This window comes from Saccopteryx bilineata, chromosome 6 (genome assembly GCF_036850765.1).
Source record: "Saccopteryx bilineata isolate mSacBil1 chromosome 6, mSacBil1_pri_phased_curated, whole genome shotgun sequence".
NCBI lineage: Eukaryota > Metazoa > Chordata > Mammalia > Chiroptera > Emballonuridae > Saccopteryx > Saccopteryx bilineata.
In genome coordinates this window covers 202,594,010-202,614,054 of record NC_089495.1, presented here as the reverse complement: position 1 = coordinate 202,614,054, position 20,045 = coordinate 202,594,010, and the positions used below count along the sequence as shown (strand labels likewise).

Genomic DNA, 20,045 nt, shown 5'->3' with positions numbered 1-20,045 from the left:
CCTAAAGGCCACTTATGGATAAAGGGAAATAAACTTTTAGTTGGCAGCAAAATGCCCTCAGGGCCAAAAGGCCTTGCTGGCTAACTACAGACACTTAGCTCCGCCAAGGTCACCCCAGATCCCACGGGGAACCCACAGCTGGCAACTCAGGGCCCATGCCAGGCATCTGCTCTGGCTTTCTACAACAGGCTCAGCTGTCCCTGCTCAGCCGTCTAGGTCTCAGGACGGGAAAGCACTGCGTGGGGCGGGGACAGCGGGACCCCCACACCCTGGCCCCTCCAGGCCGTTACCTCCAGAAGGCCTCGCTTCAGCAGGAACATCTGGTCTGCATAGGAGGTGGTCCCTCGGAGGAAACTCTCCACAGCCCGGGCTTGCCAAAACCTGCGACCCAAACGTTGAGCCCTGGCCCAGGTGGCTAAGGCCGCCCTCCTCTGGCCCACAGTCCACTCCCCAAGGGGCTTGGAGATGTCTGCTGTCATTCCTTTTATTCAAGAGACACTTCTAGAACACCTCCCGCGTCAGGCCTTGTACTAGGCACCGGGAGTAAGCCGAGTCCCCACCTGCGCGGAGCTGACAGTACGGTGAGGAACAGCCCTCCACTGGGTACTGTCTGGAAGGGGTTTGTGTCTGAGGGTCCCCTATGGAAATGTCCTCTAGGCTTTGTCCTTTCAGGAGGACAGGAGGACATGGGTGAGAGGGCCAGGATGTGTGAGGGAACCTGATAGACCTGTGGACGGGCCACTGGGCTCGTACCTGGTGGGCTGTCCTAGAGCCGAGGGGCTGATATTGATGGAGCCTGCCCCTCGTGGCAGAGCGGTGACTCTATGGGGATTCTAGGTAAGGCAGGCTGAACAGAACGGGGCTCACATGGGCACAGAGCCTCCTGAGAGCTCACACCAGCCTGAGAACAGCCTCCCTCACCCAGAACCCTGGCAACAGCCTTCAGCACTCGGATGTGTCAGGAACTCTGGGAGTCCCTCCTTGTCCAGCCCGCCTACCCACCCGCCCCCACAGAGGAGAGGGCTTTCCTCTGCTCCCACAGCCCCGGGACAGGTCCTGGCTCTACGCCTCGCCACACTGCGCTGAAACAGCATTCTCTGTGCATTTTCCACAACCCGGGGGGTCTGCGTGGGCAGAGTCTGCGTGGGCAGGGACAGCGGCTGCTACCTCTCCCCACCTTCCCAGCACTGGCACAGAACAGGGGCTTGGGGAGCGCTTGGTCAGTTACTGAACGACACGCTGCACGCAGCAGGAGCTGACAAGCTCACTAAGTCAGCGCAGGGGCGACAGTCAAGCCCCCGCTCACCCACAGTAACCAGATGCCGGAGCAGATGCTGGAGACTAAAGGAGGCATTTCTAGCCAATTGAGAAACACCTGGATGGATCTTGGGACCCTGAGGAGTGGCAGGTGCCTGTCCCCAGACCTACCTGAAAGATGACTCGGCTGGCTCCTTTTTCATGACCTGTAGCAGACGAGTTAATAAGCCCCTCTTCCCATCACACACCAAACTCCTAAGTAAGAAAGACAGGGAGACCAGCTTCTGGTTAAGATGGCGGCACAGGAAACTGGTATCTGCAGACTCCTACAACCACGTCAGTATTACAACTACATCACAGAACCTCCACTCAGACCGCCTGGTCTAGCTGAATGGAGGTCCTACGGCTGAGGACACAGAACCACCACACTGAGACTGGCAGGAGGAGAGCAGTGCCCTGGAACGGGCTTGTCCCACACCCACACGTGGCAGACAAAACCAGGAGGGATGTATTGGCTGCAGAGGTCTCCCCTGAGCAGTGAAGGGTCCCAGCCTCACAGCCAGGGTTCCAGTGCCAGGGCACGAAGTCCCCAAAACTTCTGCTGCCTCCAAAAGAGAAGCAGCCCTTGGCTGGGTGGTTCAGTGAATAAAGCGTCGGCCCAGAGATACGGGTTCAACCCTGGTCAGCACACATTTAAGAGGCAATCGGTGGGAACACAACTAAATGGACCAACTAAGTGGAACAAGCTGATGCTTGTCTCTCCCTTCCCCACCTTCCCTCCCTCTCTTTTCTTTCTTCTTTCTCCGTCTCAAGTCAACGGGGAAAATTATCTGGGGACTTGTGACTTCATCCTCCCTGCCTTGAGCCCCAAAAGCCTGTGACCTCCTCGCCCAGTTCTAGAAGGGGGAGGCAGGCGGCACCCAGTGGGCGGGGCTTCACTAGGGGCGTGGGAGCCTGCTCCTTTGTCCTGCTTGGCTGCAGCTGCCACCATGCAAGGAAGAGGTCAGCACAGGGGAGAGAGCGGGCGGGGAGAGCATATCCGACCTTCGGTAGGTGGTCGTGCTGGGCCCCTGCTCTCCAGTCTGTAAAGTGGAGGTGACGAGGGCATTTCCCTCTGAAGGCTGCTATGGCGTGCCAGTGACAGAACGCGGGTGACATGAGGACGGGCCTTGCACACGGGAGCCCGCAGGACACCGCAGCCCAGTGTGAGAGGCCCAGCGCTGGCCCCCACGCACCTGTCCGTGTTGAGGACGGCCTCCACCTCGGGGATGTTGGCCTTGAGGGAGATGGCGCTCAGCTCGTTCAGCTCCTGGTTGTTGAGCAGCAGGTACTTGTTCCTGAGACAGACGGGGGCAGGGGCTGAGGACGGGAACTGGGGCTGCCGGTCAGCCCTGGGCCAGCCCCTGACCCGCTCCTGGTGGAGAGGGAGGATCTGAGAACCCCCTAGGTACTGTCCCGACACCTCATGCCCCCAAGGCTGGCACTTGGCGGGTGCATGGGGCCCCTGCCCGTAGCAGCGCAGGTCCTTCTGCTGCCACCACACATTCTACTTGCTTTCTCAAGGCAAGTCCACCCAATGTGTCCTAACGAAACACCATGCTAAAGGGATGCCTCATTATTGCTCCTCACAGATGTTGCGTTTTTAACAAACTGAAGGCAAGACTCTCTACCAGCAAAAAGAACACGACACGCTTACTACGTGACCTGCTCTAGTGCGGTTTGGAAGGAAACCCACATGATCTCCGAGGCATGTCTGCACTTTTCAAACCTGGCCCTATTCCAGCACCCCCAACCCCAAGAGGCATGTCGGCCTCCTTCCTCTCCCTCCTTCACCCTTCAGGCCTGTCGTCACCAGAGTCATGTGGATAGAGCCAGCTTCCTAAATGGTCTCCCCATAGAAAGCGATTCCAACACAGCCCTCAGAGTGATATTCATGGGAATTTGAGTGTGTCAATCACCTGTTAAAAATGCTCCCAGTTTTGCACTGCTTTAGAATGCATAAAATCCAAGTCTGTAACGTAACCCAAGTCTTATTGCCTGGCCATCAATCCCCTCTGCAGCCCCACTCTGGGCCAGACGGCCCCATGCGCGCCTTCCTGAGCACCATGGCGCCCAGCTAGAACACCCCCCTCACTCTTCCTTTTCACCCCAGGTACTACTCTCCCCCTCGGGTCTCAGCTGACACGTTACTTCTGCAGGAAGAGGTCCTGCCCACCCTCCACGAGGTCAGGCCCCTTGTCAAACGTGCTCCCAGCACCGCACTCCTTCCTCCTGAACACTGTCATCGTCACGGTGCCCTCCCGATAAATGGGGCCCTTCTGACTAGTGTCTCCCCAGCCCAGGGCTGCACCCTTCAGGAGAGCAGGGGCCACACTGTCTGCACCCGCCACGTCTCTCCGGGCCTAGCACAGTGCCTGGCGTACAGAAGTGCGCAGATTTAACCCTTTGACTAGGGATGTTTTTCATGCTCGCTGACCCCTGGGAGTTTTTTTTCCTTCAAAAAATGAAATTAGTTCAGTTACAGTTTTATTAACTTAAAATCATGTTTGTTTGATAACCAATTTATGGAAATAAGAAGAACATACATTTGCCTTTTTTTTTCCCCCCTGAAGTTAGAAACCGGGAGGCAGTCAGACAGACTCCCGCATGCGCCCGACCAGGATCCACCCGGCATGCCCACCAGGGGGGCGATGCTCTGCCCACCAGGGGGCGTTGCTCTGCGGCAACCAGAGCCATTCTACTGCCTGAGGCAGAGGCCACAGAGCCATCCTTAGCACCCGGGCCAACTTTGCTCCAATGGAGCCTTGGCTGCAGGAGGGGAAGAGAGAGACAGAGAGGAAGGAGAGGGGAGGGGTGGAGAAGCAGATGGGCGCTTCTCCTGTGTGCCCTGGCTGGGAATCGAACCCAGGACTCCTGCACGCCAGGCTGATGCTCTACCACTGAGCCAACCGGCCAGGGCAACATTTGCCTTTTTTTAATGTTGCCTTACACATTTTTTTTTTTTTGTATTTTTCTGAAGCTGGAAATGGGGAGAGACAGTCAGACAGACTCCCGCATGCGCCCGACTGGGATCCACCCGGCACGCCCACCAGGGGCGATGCTCTGCCCCTCTGGGGCGTCGCTCCGCTGCGACCAGAGCCACTCTAGTGCCTGGGGCAGAGGCCAAGGAGCCATCCCCAGTGCCCGGTCCATCTTTGCTCCAATGGAGCCTTGGCTGCGGGAGGGGAAGAGAGACACGGAGAGGAAGGAGGGGGGGAGGGTGGAGAAGCAAATGGGCGCTTCTCCTATGTGCCCTGGCCGGAAATCGAACCTGGGTCCCCTGCACACCAGGCCGACACTCTACCACTGAGCCAACCGGCCAGGGCCTGCCTTATACATTTTTAAAATAAAATTTTTTGTATGATTGTAGCCTGGATGGTCAAGAGGCACGAGGATGTACATGGAAGTCCGTACTACTCAAAGGGTTAAGAGTCTGATGAGAGTAAGGGACCTACTTCCTCAGATAAAAAAGTACACATTCAGAACACATCAGTGCCAGTTTGCAGAGGGTTCATACACTTCAGGAGCCTCCCTGTGGCCTTCCGGCAGAGCAGCGCCCACACAGGATGGGCAGCAGGACCCAGGGGGAGCTGCAACGAGGAGGCGCAGAGGCCACCTGTCCTCAGGTATGCTCCCTTAGCTTCCACAATGCCCCTCTACATGAAGCTTAATTTCAGGCTTTCCTTGGGTAGAAACTCAGAGCTGTCACACAGAGGGCGCAGTTCCCTGCCCAGCCGCAGTCGGCAGGGGCCGGACAGCCCCCTCTCTGTGCCTGCTCGCCGCGGCCCCCACCACACTGCTTCCCCACTGTCAGGGCCCAGGTCAGCTGCCGTGCGCCCCCCTGCCCTGCTTCCCCTCTCCTGGAAAACGAAAGGAAGGGTAGAATGTGTTTCAAAAAAAAGGAAAAGCACATCTTCTGCAGGTGAAAAACACCGTATCTGTTTTGTAAGCAAACAGTCCACTCTCTCCTCTGAGGTTCCTGCTGTCCCTGGAATAGCCAGGCCGTCCACCCTGGTTCAAAGGGACAGACATTCAAGGGCTGTATGACACTAAGGGTAACAAGGGGGCCAAGGACTTCCGCCCTCACTTCCAAGAGGGGCTGCAAGGCTGAGAGGAGGCTGAGTGGAGGGCCGGGCACAACGGCGGGCAGCTCCCACTGCGGTGGCATGGCGGTGCCGCCCACGTTGGGACAGGGGCGCTCACGGCTCCCGCCCTCTGCCTGAGCCGAGGTCTGCGATGGGACAGAGGGAGGAGACAGAGCAGCGGCTCGCCTTGGGGACAGTGCATACTTACTCATGGTGGTCGCTGAAACTCTGGAGCAGCCTCAAAAACTGGATCTTCAGGGTGATGTCCTAAAATACACGTGCACCTGGATGTTAATACCACAGTCACAGTGTTCCAGAAGAAAACAGCCCTGGTGAGAGCCTGCGCGTGTCCCTGCTCCTCTGAGCTGCTGTCCCCATGCACAAGGCGGCCTTTTCTTTAGTCAGAACACCCTCTGTTGACGTCCACATCTGGCCAACAGCAGATTAAACTAATGTGGACTCTTCCTGCTAAAAACACAACATACTGGATTAAAAAATAACGAACATTCTTCTGAATGTGAGGCTAAGTTCACAGGACTTGGAAACGAGAGAGGATGGAGTCGGAGCACCGTGCACAAGCGCTGGGGTTGGAGGGAAAAGTGCGCTCCTCAGACCGGGCGGGCTCCAGTGCCCTGCAGGGACTGGCCCGGACTGAGCCGGGCCTGTACAAAGCCTGGGGTGGGTGCTCCTCTAGTGAAAGAAGGGTCAGCAAACCTCCACCTGTCGCCTAGGGACAACGAGCCCCAGGCTCGCGACCAGAGCCGGGCTAAGACACTCAACGGAACAGCTGTCCAAGCACAGGGCGGCCCCTGCAGTGCCCGGCAGACAGAAGCAGGTGCTCTGTAGAAATACCCCCGGGGCCCAGGCGGCACAGACAGTCACAGGGACAGCAAGCCCTAAAGATGACCTCTCCACACACATCACAGAGCACGAGGCAAAGCGGCACCCCACGCTCAGTCTGAAAATTCAGACACAACAGTACCCCAAGAGCAACCTCAAAGAAACCATAAAAAAGTACATTACAAATAATTAAATGGAGATACAAGGCAAAAGAACAAAACACGAACATAATTTGAATAAAGACCAAGTAGTTTTGACAAAGAGCTAAACAGAATGTCTAGAAATGCAGAATATATTTGCTTGAAATGAAGCCCTCAGACGGACGGGCGGACGCGCACGCTGACAAGGCCGGACAGGAAAGCGGTTGCCCAGGAGACAAGGCGACCCGACAGTGTACGCCCCTTGCGGCGGGCGGGCCTCCATGTGGCCTCTGAGGTCAGCAGGCAAGGGAGGGTGGTCTTCCTTTTGCAGAAAACAGACGCTCAGAGACTCAGTGCCTTGTTCAAGTTCTCCCAACAAACAAGTGGCACAATGGCCCCCACTCCGTGTTCACTGCGCCCTCCAGGGCACCGCGACCAAGACAAGAGCCCTGAACACCACCCGAGGCAGGGCGCTGATGTGAGGCTGCTGCAGGCCAACGACCAGGGCCCAGAATGACAGCACACAGAGCACGGGAGGAACTGCTGTTAGGTGACAGAGCGGCTGCCCTGCCTGGAGGGACCCGACCCCCAGCCCCCAGCCCCCAGCCTACTAAGAGAAGTGGGCTGGAGGCCCCCACAGGGGCTTCTGCCAGACCCTTCATCAGCACAGCTTCCAGGCAGTGGTTGGCAAACTCATTAGTCAATAGAGCCAAATATCAACAGTACAACGAATGAAATTTCATTTGAGAGCCAAGTTTTTTAAACTTAAACTATATAGGTAGGTATATTCCTTATCGAGGTAGCGCCGCACATGGTATTTTGTGGAAGAGCCACACTCAAGGGGCCACAGAGCCGCGGTTTGTCAACCAGGGATATGGGATTGATGGGAACGACTCCTGGCAAGTAGAGCCCTTCTGTCCCTGGGGTCCCTCGCTCACCGGGCTACAGTCGCAGTTCTGGTTGTGACCGTGGAGGACAAGGGCAGATGCTGAGTGCTTCCTCCAGATCAGCTTGTCAAACAGATTGTTAAGGCCTGGGATCAGCTTGAACTCGGCGATCATTCTGTGCACCTGGGGCGGGAAGGCAGAAGCACCGTAAGACTGATGTGAGGAAGAGCTCTAGCAGAGCCTCATGCGGTGCAGTAACAATCTTCAGGACAAAGAAAGCAGCCGTCAGCAGGGACGGCTGAGGCTTACAGAAAACATCCACACATCCCTACCTCTGCTACACACAAATATACTTTTTTTCCCCCACAAATATACTTTCTAAAAAAAAATTTTTATTTACTGATTTCAGTGAGAGAGAGAGAGAGAGAGAGAGAAAAAGAGAGAGACAGGAACACTGAACTGTTCCTGTCTGTGCCCTGATCGGGGATCGAACTGGCAACCTCTGCGCTTTAGGATGATGCTCTAACCACCCGAGCTATCCGGCCAGGGCATCACACAAACACACTTTTAAACTCTGCTCATTAATCCTCCCACTATCCTAGGAGTCATACTGTGCAAATGGGACTATATCAAACTAAAAAGCTTTTGCACAAGGCCCTGGCCGGTTGGCTCAGTGGTAGAGCGTCGGCCTGGCGTGCAGAAGTCCCGGGTTCGATTCCCGGCCAGGGCACACAGGAGAAGCGCCCATCTGCTTCTCCACCCCTCCCCCTCTCCTTCCTCTCTGTCTCTCTCTTCCCCTCCCGCAGCCGAGGCTCCACTGGAGCAAGGATGGCCCGGGTGCTGGGGATGGCTCCTTGGCCTCTGCCCCAGGTGCTAGAGTGGCTTTGGTCGCAACAGAGCGACGCCCCGGAGGGGCAGAGCATCACCCCCTGGTGGGCACGCCGGGTGGATCCCGGTCGGGCACATGTGGGAGTCTGTCTGACTGTCTCTCCCTGTTTCCGGCTTCAGAAAAATACAGGAAAAAAATTAAAATAAAAAAAAAATAAATAAAAAGCTTTTGCACAGTGAAAGACAATATGAGCAAAATAAAAAAACAAACCACACAATGGGAGAACATACTTGACAATACATCTGATAAGGGGTTAATAACCAAAATTTATAAAGAACCTGTAAAATTCAACACCAGGAAGACAAACGATCCAATAAAAAAATGGGAAAAAGAAATGAATAGACACTTCTCCAAAGAGGACATACAGATGGCCAATAGGCATATGAAAAAATGCTCAACATCACTAATTATTAGAGAAATGCAAATTAAAACCACAATGAGGTATCACCTCACACCAGTCAGAATGGCGCTCATCAACAAAACAACACAGAATAAGTGCTGGCGAGGCTGTGGAGAAAAGGGAACCCTTCTGCACTGCTGGTGGGAATGCAGACTGGTGCTGCCACTGCGGAAAACAGTATGGAGATTCCTCAAAACATTAAAAATGGAACTGCCTTTTGACCCAGCCATCCCACTCTTAGGAAAATATCCTAAGAATATCAAATCACTGATTCAAAAGAAGAAATGCACCCCCGTGTTTATTGCAGCATTGTTTACAATAGCCAAGATCTGGAAACAGCCCAAGTGTCCCTCAGTGGATGAGTGGATAAAAAAGCTGTGGTTCATACACACAATGGAATACTACACGGCTGTGAAAAAGAAGAAAATCTTACCTTTTGCAACAACATGGATGGACCTGGAAACTATCATGCTAAGTGAAATAAGCCAGTCAGAGAAAAAAAAATACCATATGACCTCACTCATTTGAGGAATCTAATGAGCAATGTGAACTGAGGAACAGAATAGAGACAGAGGCGGGATCAAAGGGACCAGAGGGAAAGTGGTCAGAGGGAAAGGGGATGAGAGGATGGGATCAGAGAGGGAAAGAGATTAGTGAAATTATATATACATAACACAGCGTTATAGAGAGCAGGACAGCAAATCCTGGAGGGAAGGGGGAAAGGTGTTGGGGGGCGAGGGTTAGGGGGATGTCGAGGGGAACACGGGGCTGGGGCTGGACACTTGAATCTATGTAAACACAATAAATTAAAGTCAATAAAAATTAAATTAAAAAGATCAGAATAAGAAAGACTTTCCAAATCATTATTCCAAACCTAGACACCAAAAGAGGAGACTGTTGAATTCAGCCACCTAAACCTCTTAAAATTCTGCATGGCAAAACTCACAGTAAGCAAAGTCACAGTTTAAATATGACCAATGGGACCATACTGACAATGTTGTGTCACACACAGGCAAAAGTTAATTTCCTTTGTAAGGAATCCTACAAATCTCTTAAACAAAAAGACCAATCCTACAGGAAAAAAATGGGCAAAGGATACAGACAGGAAAATGTGAGGTTTTTCAATATACGCCAAGTACTCATGCTCAGCCTCACTTATATTACTAAGAGAAATTCAAATCACAACTAATTTTTTCTTTCCCATACTGGCAAGGAAGAAAGCATTTTATGATACTGTGTTGAAGTGGGTCTCAGGCACGGCCCACCCCGCTGAGGGGGGCAGTGGTGCGCGAGGAACGACAGTTCGCAGCATCTCTAACAATTCCAAATACACGTTCCCTTTGACTAGCAATTCTACTTTCAGGAATTTACTCTCAGACAGATTCACTGAAATACTAAATGGCATATGTACAAAGTTGCTCATGGCAGCATCATCTGTAATACCAAAAAACCCAGCCACAGCCTATACGTCCATCAACAGAGAACAGCTTCATAAATTCTGGTGCATTCCTTCAATGGGCTCTACAGCACCAGTAAGAGAATCAAGGTATTTTCTGTGTAGTGAATTCAATATTTACCAAGATATATCAATAAAGCAAGTGTGTAACATAAGCAATTACTCCTTATGTTAAAAAAAAATGAGAGGAATATATTGCTTTTATAAGCACAGAATGTCTGTAAACACTGAAGTCTGTAAAGGGCCTATGAAAGCCCGATGCACTGTGGCTCCTGCAACCCCTCAGCTGTCCCCTCCACTTTGCTTTCCAGTCTACCCCTGCCAGCCCATTCAGCTTCCTTACTGGTCTCCCAACTCAGCTCCATGGCTCGCCCCTCTACCTGGTAGGCCACCTCACTTTCTTCAGAACACCCATGCAAGGTGTCACCTTTCCAGTTTCTTCCCTACCCAGCCTATCTAAAATTGCTCTTCACTTGTAAAATGAGAACAATCCTACTATTTCACACAGTCCAGTGTCTGAATCAAAAAGGTGCTTAAGGCCTGACCAGGCGGTGGCGCAGTAGATAAGAGCGTCAGACTGGGATACGGAGGACCCAGGTTTGAGACCCCGAGGTTGCCAGCTCGAGTGTGGGCTCATCTGGTTTGAGCAAAGCTCACCAGCTTGGACCCAAGGTCGCTGGCTTGAGCAAGGGGTTACTCGGTCTGCTGTAGCCCCACGGTCAAGGCACATATGAGAAAGCAATCAATGAACTAAGGTGTCGCAACAAAAAACTAATGATTGATGCTTCTCATCTCTCTCCGTTCCTGTCTGTCTGTCCCTATCTATCCCTCTCTCTCTCTGTTACTGTTTAAAAAAAAAAGGTGCTTAAGGATGACTGAGCTCCCAGCCTCCGCCCACTAACCTCCCCCCTTCCCCAGGCCTAGTTTCATACCTAGAATGAGGTAGCTAGCAGGGGAGGGCTCCTTCTCTACCTTGAAAAAGATATGCATGCCTCTGGCCCTGGCTAGTTGGCTCAGTGGTAAAGCATTGGCCTGGTATATAGATGTCCTGGGTTTGATTCCCAGCCAGGGCACATAGGAGAAGCGACTATCTGCTCCTCCACTCCTTCTCCTTCCAAAGCCATGGTTCAGTTAGAACAAGTTGGCCTCGGGTGCTGAGGATGGCTCCATGGCCTTGCCTCAGATGCTAAAATAGCTCGGTTGCCAAGCAATGGATCAATGGCCCCAGATGGACAGAGCATCACCCGTAGGGGACTTGCCGGGTGGATCCTGGTCAGGGCACATGAGGGAGTCTGTCACTCTGCCTCCCCACTTCTCACTTAAGGAAGAAAAAAAAAAAAGAAATGCATGCTTCCAAAGCCCTCTTTCTCCTTTAGGTTACGGGCGGTGCTCCTTCCCCTGGAACTACTTGGAAACTCAGGGAACCTCAGCACACCTGGAGCCCCTTGGCAGCTGTCTAGTTTTCAAACCTGACAAAGTGCTGGCTTCCGGCCCACCATCCCCTAGCCCCTCTGAGGCTGGGAACTCCCCCAGTGCATTCTCAGGGCAAGTGCCTCACCAGTCACTGACCCTTATTCTTCATGTTAGCAAGGTCAGGTAACATGGCTAAGCCACCCACTCTGCCCTGGGCACCAATGCTTTGCCTAGAAATGCTGCCCACAGCACAGTCCAGTGGCAGACTGTGGGCTCTGGGATCAGACTGGTTTCCTCAGTGTAAAAGAGAAAACACTGCTTTGCTTGGCTAGAGCTGTCCTGAGAAGCTCCCAGCGGAGTACTGGCACACCACGATGCCCAGGACGCATGCGCTCCGACCCGCTGCTCTGAGCCGTGGGAGGCCCACCTGGTTTCGCTGGCGCCCCATCAACAGCACGCAGAGGACGTAGAGCACTTCCAGTTTGTACATGATCTCGTGCATAATCTTCATGGACTGAGGCAGCTGGGTCCTAGTTGAAGTGTGAGGCAGGCCGTTCTCCTCAGAAGCGCCTGGAGGAGGGAACACAATGGAGGCTGAGACAGCCACCGGGAGACAGGCTTGAGTCACTGCTCGTGAGGAGACATGTTCCTGCCCCTCAACCCTCCTCGAAGCAGACTTGAGGTAAAGGAGCCACTGCACTGGGCTCTGAGGCCTGACAGTGACTGGAGGCCACAAAATCCCTCCAGGCCCCCAAGGCCAGTGTCCAGCTCATCAACCTCAACATACACGACCAATATTCTGACACAGCCAATGTGGTAACGTGACCCGTTCCCTCCGCCCCGTCCTCTCTCCTGCCACCATCAGACACCCAACCCCCGAAAGTGCCCAGATGTCTAGCAGCAAACTGTGTCACACTCTCACCAGGTCACAGATGACTCAGGACTTGGTCCCTGTGCCTCAGTCCCACAAGGGGGCGCTGCTGGAAGACTGGGAGTTCTTTCTGAAGATTTCTCCACATAGTTTTTCAAAGAACCTTCTACATTTTTCTAAGGTTCAATCAACTTTCTCTAAGGCAGATGGGGCATCCCAATCGCCACGAGTGATACCAATAAACATGTTACCTCCTAGCAGATTTTCACCTTACCCAATTTCATTGTTAGGAACAGCAGCAGCAGCTAAGTGATAATTGGGGACATGTGGTATGCGCCAGGCCCTGTGTTTTGGGCTTCAGTACAAGGTTCACAGACCATCACTGTGGCTCCTGCAAGCCACAGAGGAGTATGCCCTTGGAGGCCACAGAGCAGTGACAGAGCCCGAGGGCTCTGGAAGGACAGCTGGCTGGCTGGCTGGCTGGCAGGCACCCTCCCCACTAGGCCTGACTGCGCCGTAAGCTGGGCCTGAGAGAAGTGCCCTGGACAGCCAGGGTCACTGTGAGGCCTGAATGAGAACACAAGAAAAGCCCAGCACCTGAATCTTGGGCAGCCTCACTCTTAGGTCCTTATTATTTTAAAAGGCCAATGGTCAGATGCAGACCTCAGGAGTTACTTCCCCTGAGCTCCCCTCATTTTAAAGATGAAAAGGCAAGTCAGTAACTACTAAGGTCCTTTCAAGCTCCTCTTGGGATTGCTGCCCAAGAGGCCACTGACAAAGGCCCGAAAAGCTCACGGGGCAGGGCAGTAGTTATCAGCCATCTTTATGTCAGGGGTGTGCAGGAGTCATGGTGATTTCTGCATGCCGACAGCCTAAGAGCCTAAACTCACTCCTGCCATATTGTCACCAATATAAACCCCAACTGCAGAAGACCAGCTGCTGAATGAACCATGAGCAGCAACAGCGTTGTAAGAGCACGGGCTCGGGGGCCAGGGCCTGAGCTCCCCCTACCCTAGCTGTGTGGCCTTGGGGAGATCTGTGGATGTCGCTATGCTCCCGTATCCACCCATCTGTAAAACAGGGGCAATGGCAAAGAGTACCTGCCTCTTGCCAATGTTGCGAAGATTAAAAATATTTAATATACTGGAAGTGCTTAAAACAATGCCTGGCACATGTCAGCAACATATATGTTAAACAGAAATAGAAAATGAACTCTCTTCTGCTGCTTGCTCGCTACTTGTTTTTTATTTTTAATCTGCAAGCTCTTAATGACAACTAAAGTCACAGTGGGCAAAAACTTGAGAAAAATTTACTGGAGAAAATCTAATTGAGAATATTCTATTTCATTCCCATACATTCTCCTGCAGGTTGGGGAAAAAACGTAATTACTCAGTTTCTATGTTGGGATGCCTTGGCCCAGCTCCCAAGACAATGTAAGAGTCGGCTGGTCTGTGGGAAGAACTGGAAGAGCGATCAGGTAGTCTGTCCTCTGTTCTAACGATGAGGTATTAACAGGAACTGATTCTCCTACTGATCCAATCCTGTATCAATCCCACTTAGTCATGCACGTACACTCGGTCAGGTGGACAATCCTTGGTGGACAATGTTGCTGTTCTTGGTTTGCTAGTACTTTGTTGAGAATTTTTGCATCTATGTTCATAAGAGATATTGGTCTGTAATTACTTGTAACGTCTTGAACATGAAATATTAAAGTCTCCAACGATCATTACTGAATTGTCTATTTCTCTTCAAATTTGTTAGCTTTTGCTTTATCTATTATTATTTTTTTGGCTCTTTTGGTAGATGAATATGTTTATAACTATTATAGCTTTTCAATAGAGCTAGCCTTCTGTTACTATAAAATGTCCCTTTTTATCTCTGGTGACATCTTTTTTTTAAGGCATCACTTAGAGCCACGCCAATTTCATGTTTGCTATTTGCATGACACATCTTTTCTACCCTTCCCTTTCAATCTCCATCTATCTTTGAATAGAAAGTAGTCCTTGTAGCCTCTTTAAAGATCTTTAAAAAAAAAATCAATGTTACAGTCTTCTGAGTGACTTGTTCAATCCACTCACATTTAATGCTATTGACAAAGTCAGATTTACTTCTGCCTTTTTACTTTTTTTATTCATGTGTTTTTATTTATTTATTGTGTATATATATATATATATATTTTTTTTTACAGAGACAGAGTCAGATAGGGACAGATAGACAGGAACAGAGAGAGATGAAAAGCATCAATCATTAGTTTTTCGTTGCAACACCTTGGTTGTTCATTGATTGCTTTCTCATATGTGCCTTGACCGCGGCCCTTCAGCAGACTGAGTAACCCCTTGCTCGAGCCAGTGACCTTGGGTCCAAGCTGGTGAGCTTTTGCTCAAACCAGATGAGCCCACACTCAAGCTGGTGACCTCGGGGTCTCGAACTTGGGTCCTCTGCATCCTAGTCCGACGCTCTATCCACTGCACCACCGCCTGGTTAATCACTTTCCCGCTTCTTTGCATGTCCCTTAATTTTTGTTAAGGACTAGACATTGTAGGAAAATACTGTAGCAACTCTGGACACTGATTCTCCTTCTGCCCTTAGGCTATTGTTTCCTGTTTGTCTGGTGCCCTGTCTAGACCATTTCAGTCAAGGACTGGTGAGGCTTGTACTTGGTGTCGCCACTCAGCGCAGCCGTGGCCATGTGCACAGTGTCCCGGACAACAGTATTTCAGCAGGATGCTCTTTAACCGGCTCTTTCTGATCTTTCTGCTAAGCCTTCTGCCCCATCTGGTCTGCAACACAGTTGTCAGGCCCCCCTAATTGCCGGCTGAAGGCCCCACGGTGTCTGACAAAGCCCTGAAGGCAGAAACCACTCTAAAGTCTGATTTGGTTCGAGTGGGGACGCTAGTGTTTGAGAATAAGGTTTGTTTTGACCTCAGAAGAGCTCTTCTTAGCTGTCTCCTTCCCTGGTTCTCTGGTAAAGTAGCTGGCATATGGCCTGGCTTTTTGTTCTCAAAAAGAGCTAATAGCCTCCTTTTATTTGCTTAACACCAAAATCTACATTGTTTTTGAGAATGCCCTTAGACTCAAACTTCCTCACATTCTGTTGTTACCTATTAACCACCCCCTTGCCTTGCACAGTCTTGGTGTTACTGCTCCCAGTGGAGCCAGTAGCTACAAGTCCCCTCCCCTGTGTGGACCCTGTCTTACTGAGCCGAGCAAAGGAAGACAGAACCGCAGAATTTCTTGGCCGGCTGGGCCTGGAGCGCACAGCTTCCATACTGTGAGTGCAGTAGGGAGGTGGGCAGAGGAGAGGAGCCCCTGGCAGTATGCTAAGTGACATCACTCAGGCAGAGAAAGACATACACTGACCATATATGATATCCATATGTAGAAGTTAAGAAACCCAAACTTAGAGAAACAGAGTCGAGCAGTGGTCGCCAGAGCTGGGGAAATGGGTGATACTGGTCAGAGGGTCTAATCTTCCAGTGACAACATGAACAGATTCTAGGGATTCAATGATTAAGCATGATGATCCCAGCTAACAATACTCTATCATATACTTAGTAAATGTTAAGAGAGTAAACTTTAAATGTTCTTAGCACAAAAAAAAATGGTAATGTGATGAGATGAAGGTATTAGCTAAGGCTGTGGTGGTAACCATCTTGCAAAATATGAATATATCAAATCAACACATTGTACACTTCACACAATGTTCTATGTCGATCTCAAAAAAGCTGGGAGGAGGAAAGGAGCCCAACACTGGCCATACTCAATCAAGAGTTTAGCCTTGGCCCTGGCCGGATGGCTCAACGGTAGAGCGTCGGCCCGGCGTGTGGAAGTCCAGGGTTCGATTCCTGGTAAGAGCACACAGGAGAAGCACCCATATGCTTCTCCACCCTTCCCCCTCTCCTTCCTCTCTCTCTCTTCTCCTCCCGCAGCCAAGGCTCCATTGGAGCAAAGTTGGCCTGGGCACTGATGATAGCTCCATAGCCTCCCCCTCAGGTGCTAGAATGGCTCCAGCAGCAATGCCCCAGATGGGCAGAGCATCGCCCCCTGGTGGGCATGCCGGGTGGATCCCAGTCAGGCACATGCAGGAGTCTGACTGCTCCCTGCTTCTAACTTTGAAAAAAGTACACACACAAAAAAAGAATTTAGCCTCTTCAACTTGGAAGGAATTATAGAGCTGGCAGCCCAGCCTTCCCGTTGAGATACCAAATCGTTTCCAGGAGCTGAGGGAGCCACCATCTTTCTGGCCACACCTGCCCGGAGTGGAACCCCAGGAATTTCTACTGTCACAGACTCTCCATATTCTAAGTTTTAGTAGGTTTTCCTGCAGGTATTTTCTGCTAGCTGTATGCATGCTCTCAGAACAATTTCTACAGACTTTACCTGGCTAGTTTTTGTTGTTTTTTCTATAAGTTTTATTTATACAGTTTCACTAGGCAAGCAGGCCCACAGAGCTCTGCACTCTGCCTTCCCAGAATTTCTTCCTTCAATCTTATCTGCACAATTACAGTGAGAATTTCTGGGTTTGCACAATCTGATGCCCTCCTGCTGGCCAGAGTCAAATGCTTCAGGGCTGGGCAACTGACCCAAGATGGGCCTGAGTTCTTCACAGGTACCCGAACCTGAACTAGGATCTTACACATTTACTAGGCGGCCTACCCATCAGAAAAGCGGAGAGAGAAGACTCAAGAGAGAAAAGACAGCAAGAAACCCCAGGGTTCAGAAGAATGCTCTGGCTACTGGCTGCAGAAGGTCTCTTCAATTGTGTGACAAAGCCCTACCCCCTCCAGTCAGGCATCCTTAGAGGAAATTCAGAGAGTTCTCTGTCACTAGCTATCAAAGGAATCTTAATCATGATCTAGGATTCCCTGAGGAAAAGTTCCACTTTGAGCAAATTTCAGTTTATCCTCCTTGGAAAGGAGGGCAAGACTGACTCGTGAAGTCCTTGGGAAAGCACCCCTCGGGGGACGGAGCACAAGTACCTTGACTGTGCTCCGATTCCTCATCAGCCACGCGCATCAGCGCATCGAGCACCAAGGCGTTGTCCAGCCACGTGTACCACTCCTCCAGCTCCTGAAGGAAGCTGGCTGTGCCCGTTGACTCGGACACCTTTCGAGTTGCCAGCTTGCAAAGCCGCTCCACAAAGCCAGGGATGCTGAGAAGGGCCGCTGTGGAGGAGAGAGCAAAAGGGGGAATCTTCAAAACAGAAACCAGCTCGAAAGCAAACAGCCTGCTCCTCACCGGCATGGCGGGAATGGAGCCACGCTGCCCTGTCTGACCAGACAGCAGCCGGCCAGGAGAGCAGCCCTGCAAAATGAAAGGCCAAGCGAAGGTGAACTGCTGATAAGGTTATGAAACACATCGATGTTAGCAGGTGCAGGGAAATAGGCTCTCTTATATCTGTTGGTGGGAATATAAATCAGAATAACTTATGCCTTAAATCTGTGTGCCTTTGAGCCAGGTAGTCCATTTCTGAAAATATACCGTAAGGAAATAAGCAGTGATATATACAAAGATAGCTATACACAGATGTTCATTGGTGCGGTTTCTACATGACAAAAAGGTGGAAATGACTACATGATCAACTGCTTAGTGATTAATATATCCATACAATGGAATACAACACAGAAACTAAGAACAATGACACATGCCTTGTTATACAGGGACTCCCAAAGATAGGTACCGGGTAGAAGAGTTAGAATAGTATTTAAAAAAATTTAAATAACTAATATACCCACATGGTTCTAAAATCAAACATACTTAAATATTACACCCACTCCTAACAGGTGACCACTTCAGGTTTTCTGTGTATGCTTTCAGTGTATACATGCCATATATGAACAAGCAAATCCATCTGGCATGAGTCCCCTGCCCTGCCTTACTACCAAAGTATCATACTATACACACAGTTCTGCGTTTTCCTTTGTACTATTATTCTATCGGTACATAGAGATTTTCTTAATTCTTTTTTCTTCAAAGCTATTAAATTTTCCATTATAGAAATATTCTATAAATTAAGCAGTCTCTGAACATTTAGGTTGTTTCTAGTATTTTTTTATTTTTTTTATTTTTCTGAAGTTGGAAACTGAGAGGCAGTCAGACTCCTCCATGCGCCCGACCGGGATCCACCCGGCATGCCCACTAGGGGGTGATGCTCTGCCCATCTGGGGCATAGCTCTGTTGTAACCAGAGCCATTCTAGCGCCTGAGGCAGAGGCCATAGAGCCATCCTCAGTGCCCGGGCCAACTTTGCTCCAGTGGAGCTTTGGCTGCTGGAGGGGAAGAGAGAGACAGAGAGGAAGGAGAGGGGGAGGGGTGGAGAAGAAGATGGGCACCTCTCCTGTGTGCCCTGGCCAGGAATCGAACCCGGGACTCCTGCACGCTAGGCCGACGCTCCACCACTGAGCCAACCGGCCAGGGCCTATTTCTAGTATTTTATTACAAACAAAGTTGCAATGAGAAACCTTGTGTGTATATGCGTGTGTCTGTGTGCACGTCTGTGCACGCGTGAATAAGGTATAGACTATAGGCCTAGAGAGGCTTGTGGTTCAAAAGGTACAGGTATCTATAACCTTGATAAACAATGACTCTTAACTATTTTGAGGTTCTAGATCCATTCAAAAGATCTGCCCTGGCCGGTTGGCTCAGCGGTAGAGCGTCGGCCTAGCGTGCGGAGGACCTGGGTTCGATTCCCGGCCAGGGCACACAGGAGAAGCGCCCATTTGCTTCTCCACCCCTCCGCCGCGCTTTCCTCTCTGTCTCTCTCTTCCCCTCCCGCAGCCAAGGCTCCATTGGAGCAGGGATGGCCCGGGCGCTGGGGATGGCTCTGTGGCCTCTGCCTCAGGCGCTAGAGTGGCTCTGGTCACAATATGGCGACGCCCAGGATGGGCAGAGCATTGCCCCCTGGTGGGCGTGCCGGGTGGATCCCGGTCGGGCGCATGCGGGAGTCTGTCTCTCCCCGTTTCCAGCTTCAGAAAAATGAAAAAAAAAAAAAAAAAAAAAAAAAAAAGATCTGAGGAAGGCTATGGACTTGGCCCCTCAAAATAATGAACAAGGCCCTGGCCGGTTGGCTCAGTGGTAGTGTCGGCCTGGCGTGTGGAAGTCCCAGGTTTGATTCCTGGCCAGGGCACACAGGAGAGGTGCCCATCTGCTTCTCCACCCCTCCCGCTCTCCTTCCTCTCTGTCTCTCTCTTCCCCTCCCGCAGCCGAAGCTCCATTGGAGCAAAGATGGCCCGGGCGCTGGGGATGGCTCCTTGGCCTCTGCCTCAGGCGCTAGAGTGGCTCTGGTCGCAACAGAGCGACACCTCAAATGGGCAGAACATCACCCGCTGGTGGGCATGCCGGGTGGATCCCGGTTGGGTGCATGCGGGAGTCTGTCTGACTGCCTCCCCGTTTCCAGCTTCAGAAAAAAAAAAAAAGAACAAACACCTAAATTTGGGATACTCTAAGTAGACTCTAGGAACCCACACATGGATTAATCTTTAGATACTGAAAAAGCCAGGTAATTTAGGAAGGTGTCTTAGAACTACAATCTTAAAACTGAGAGTTTGGAGACTCACCTTGGTTGATTTCAGCTGCAGAAGGCCCCAGGCTCAAGCTCTTCTTCTGCTGAGCATTTTTGGCAAGAAGTGTGTGTTTGTCGTCATTCCCTGTGTCCATCTCTGAAATGGTGACGGCCAGAATCCGGCAGAAATTAGCAAGCTGCTGCTGGTCGAAATTGGATACTAAGGAACTCAGATTGGGTACTTCATCTAGTCGGATCATCTCCTACA

The 20,045-nt window shown here is 51.1% G+C and overlaps 1 protein-coding gene across 2 annotated transcripts in view; it reads right to left on the bottom strand.

Annotated features, from left to right (window-relative positions):
- TRPC4AP (transient receptor potential cation channel subfamily C member 4 associated protein) overlaps nucleotides 1-20,045 on the bottom strand; it is a 59,752-nt gene that overhangs the window by 4,423 nt on the left and 35,284 nt on the right. Inside the window, exons 7-14 of one of the 2 annotated variants that reach the window (XM_066235788.1) lie at nucleotides 19,833-20,040; nucleotides 17,257-17,442; nucleotides 11,834-11,976; nucleotides 7,300-7,431; nucleotides 5,590-5,648; nucleotides 2,493-2,594; nucleotides 1,429-1,512; nucleotides 291-381 (exon numbers count right to left, since the gene is read on the bottom strand). In XM_066235788.1, the coding sequence (XP_066091885.1) occupies nucleotides 291-381; nucleotides 1,429-1,512; nucleotides 2,493-2,594; nucleotides 5,590-5,648; nucleotides 7,300-7,431; nucleotides 11,834-11,976; nucleotides 17,257-17,442; nucleotides 19,833-20,040 (1,005 nt within the window). Of the gene's footprint in view, nucleotides 1-290; nucleotides 382-1,428; nucleotides 1,513-2,492; nucleotides 2,595-5,589; nucleotides 5,649-7,299; nucleotides 7,432-11,833; nucleotides 12,001-17,256; nucleotides 17,443-19,832; nucleotides 20,041-20,045 lie in introns of both variants that reach the window. The other variant, XM_066235787.1, reaches the window with a different exon arrangement.